General features: G+C 50.7%; 1 protein-coding gene across 1 annotated transcript in view; it reads right to left on the minus strand.

Annotated features, from left to right (window-relative positions):
• Positions 1–717, minus strand: part of MSX2 (msh homeobox 2) — a 6,198-nt gene extending 5,481 nt beyond the window's left edge. The window contains exon 1 of the mRNA XM_069954961.1: positions 215–717. Within this exon, the coding sequence (XP_069811062.1) occupies positions 215–566 (352 nt within the window). The 5' untranslated portion in view covers positions 567–717. The remainder of the gene's footprint in view (positions 1–214) is intronic.
• Positions 718–935: the final 218 nt, after the last annotated feature.

Raw genomic sequence — 935 nt, forward strand, 5'->3', positions numbered from 1 at the left:
CACTTAACCCCTTCACTGCCCCTTTTACACACAGAGCAGGGATGTCGCAGAGATATAGTTATTATTGGGCTATTGATATCAGGGTATGCAGAGCAGCCAGCTTCAATTAGGAAGATGAAAGCGTCTGCAGGGACTCGTCCATGAAACCAGAGCCTTGCTCTGCAGATATCCATCTCTATGGCACCAGGAACATGAATGTGGCATAGGAACTTACTTGGTGGAGGGGAGTAGCTGCCTCCTTCCTTGGCCCATGCTGTCCCATCTTCTGAGTTTTCGGATTTCACAGAGGAAGTCTCAAAGTTTTTTGTAACCCCTGGGGGGCTGGGGCTCTCTCTGCTCCCGACCCCCAAATGCAGGTGTCGCGGGTTGCTGCTTGCTCCTGGAGACTCCAAGCCACGTAGATGGGACACTTCCTTAGGAATCCTCTTATCAGCCATAAGGGCTTCCACGCTAAAAGGCAGGCTGGAGACCTTGATCTTGTGATCCTCCATAGGGGAATGGGGAGGATGCACTGAGCCCTCTTCATCAGAGCTTAAATCCTCCTTGATTTTCCTAGGCGAAGACATGTCGCTCTTTAAGGGGAAGCACACAAGCCCCCTCCCTGGCCAAGATCCCTGGGATGAAGGTAGCTGAGCAGTGTAGCAGTGTCTCACAGCTCTGAGATCGGAGCTCCGCTGCCCGCACACACTTCAAGGAAACTCAATAAACTTTTTCTTTCTTCTTTTGAAAGCAGCTTCACTGACAACCAACAGGAAACGCCCGTCTCGCGTGACGTCACCCAGCGGCGTCTCCTGATTGGCTGAGGCGCTCCACTTTATAGCACTGATTCTAGAACTGTTTTTGTTACATGAAAAAAAAAAAGAAGGAAAAGAGCGAGGGAGTTAATTACACAGGCTGCTGCAGTGCGCCGTGTTATTAGCGATACCTGTAGGGCT

The sequence above is a fragment of the Dendropsophus ebraccatus genome, chromosome 1, assembly GCF_027789765.1.
Source record: "Dendropsophus ebraccatus isolate aDenEbr1 chromosome 1, aDenEbr1.pat, whole genome shotgun sequence".
Classification (NCBI taxonomy): Eukaryota; Metazoa; Chordata; class Amphibia; order Anura; family Hylidae; genus Dendropsophus; species Dendropsophus ebraccatus.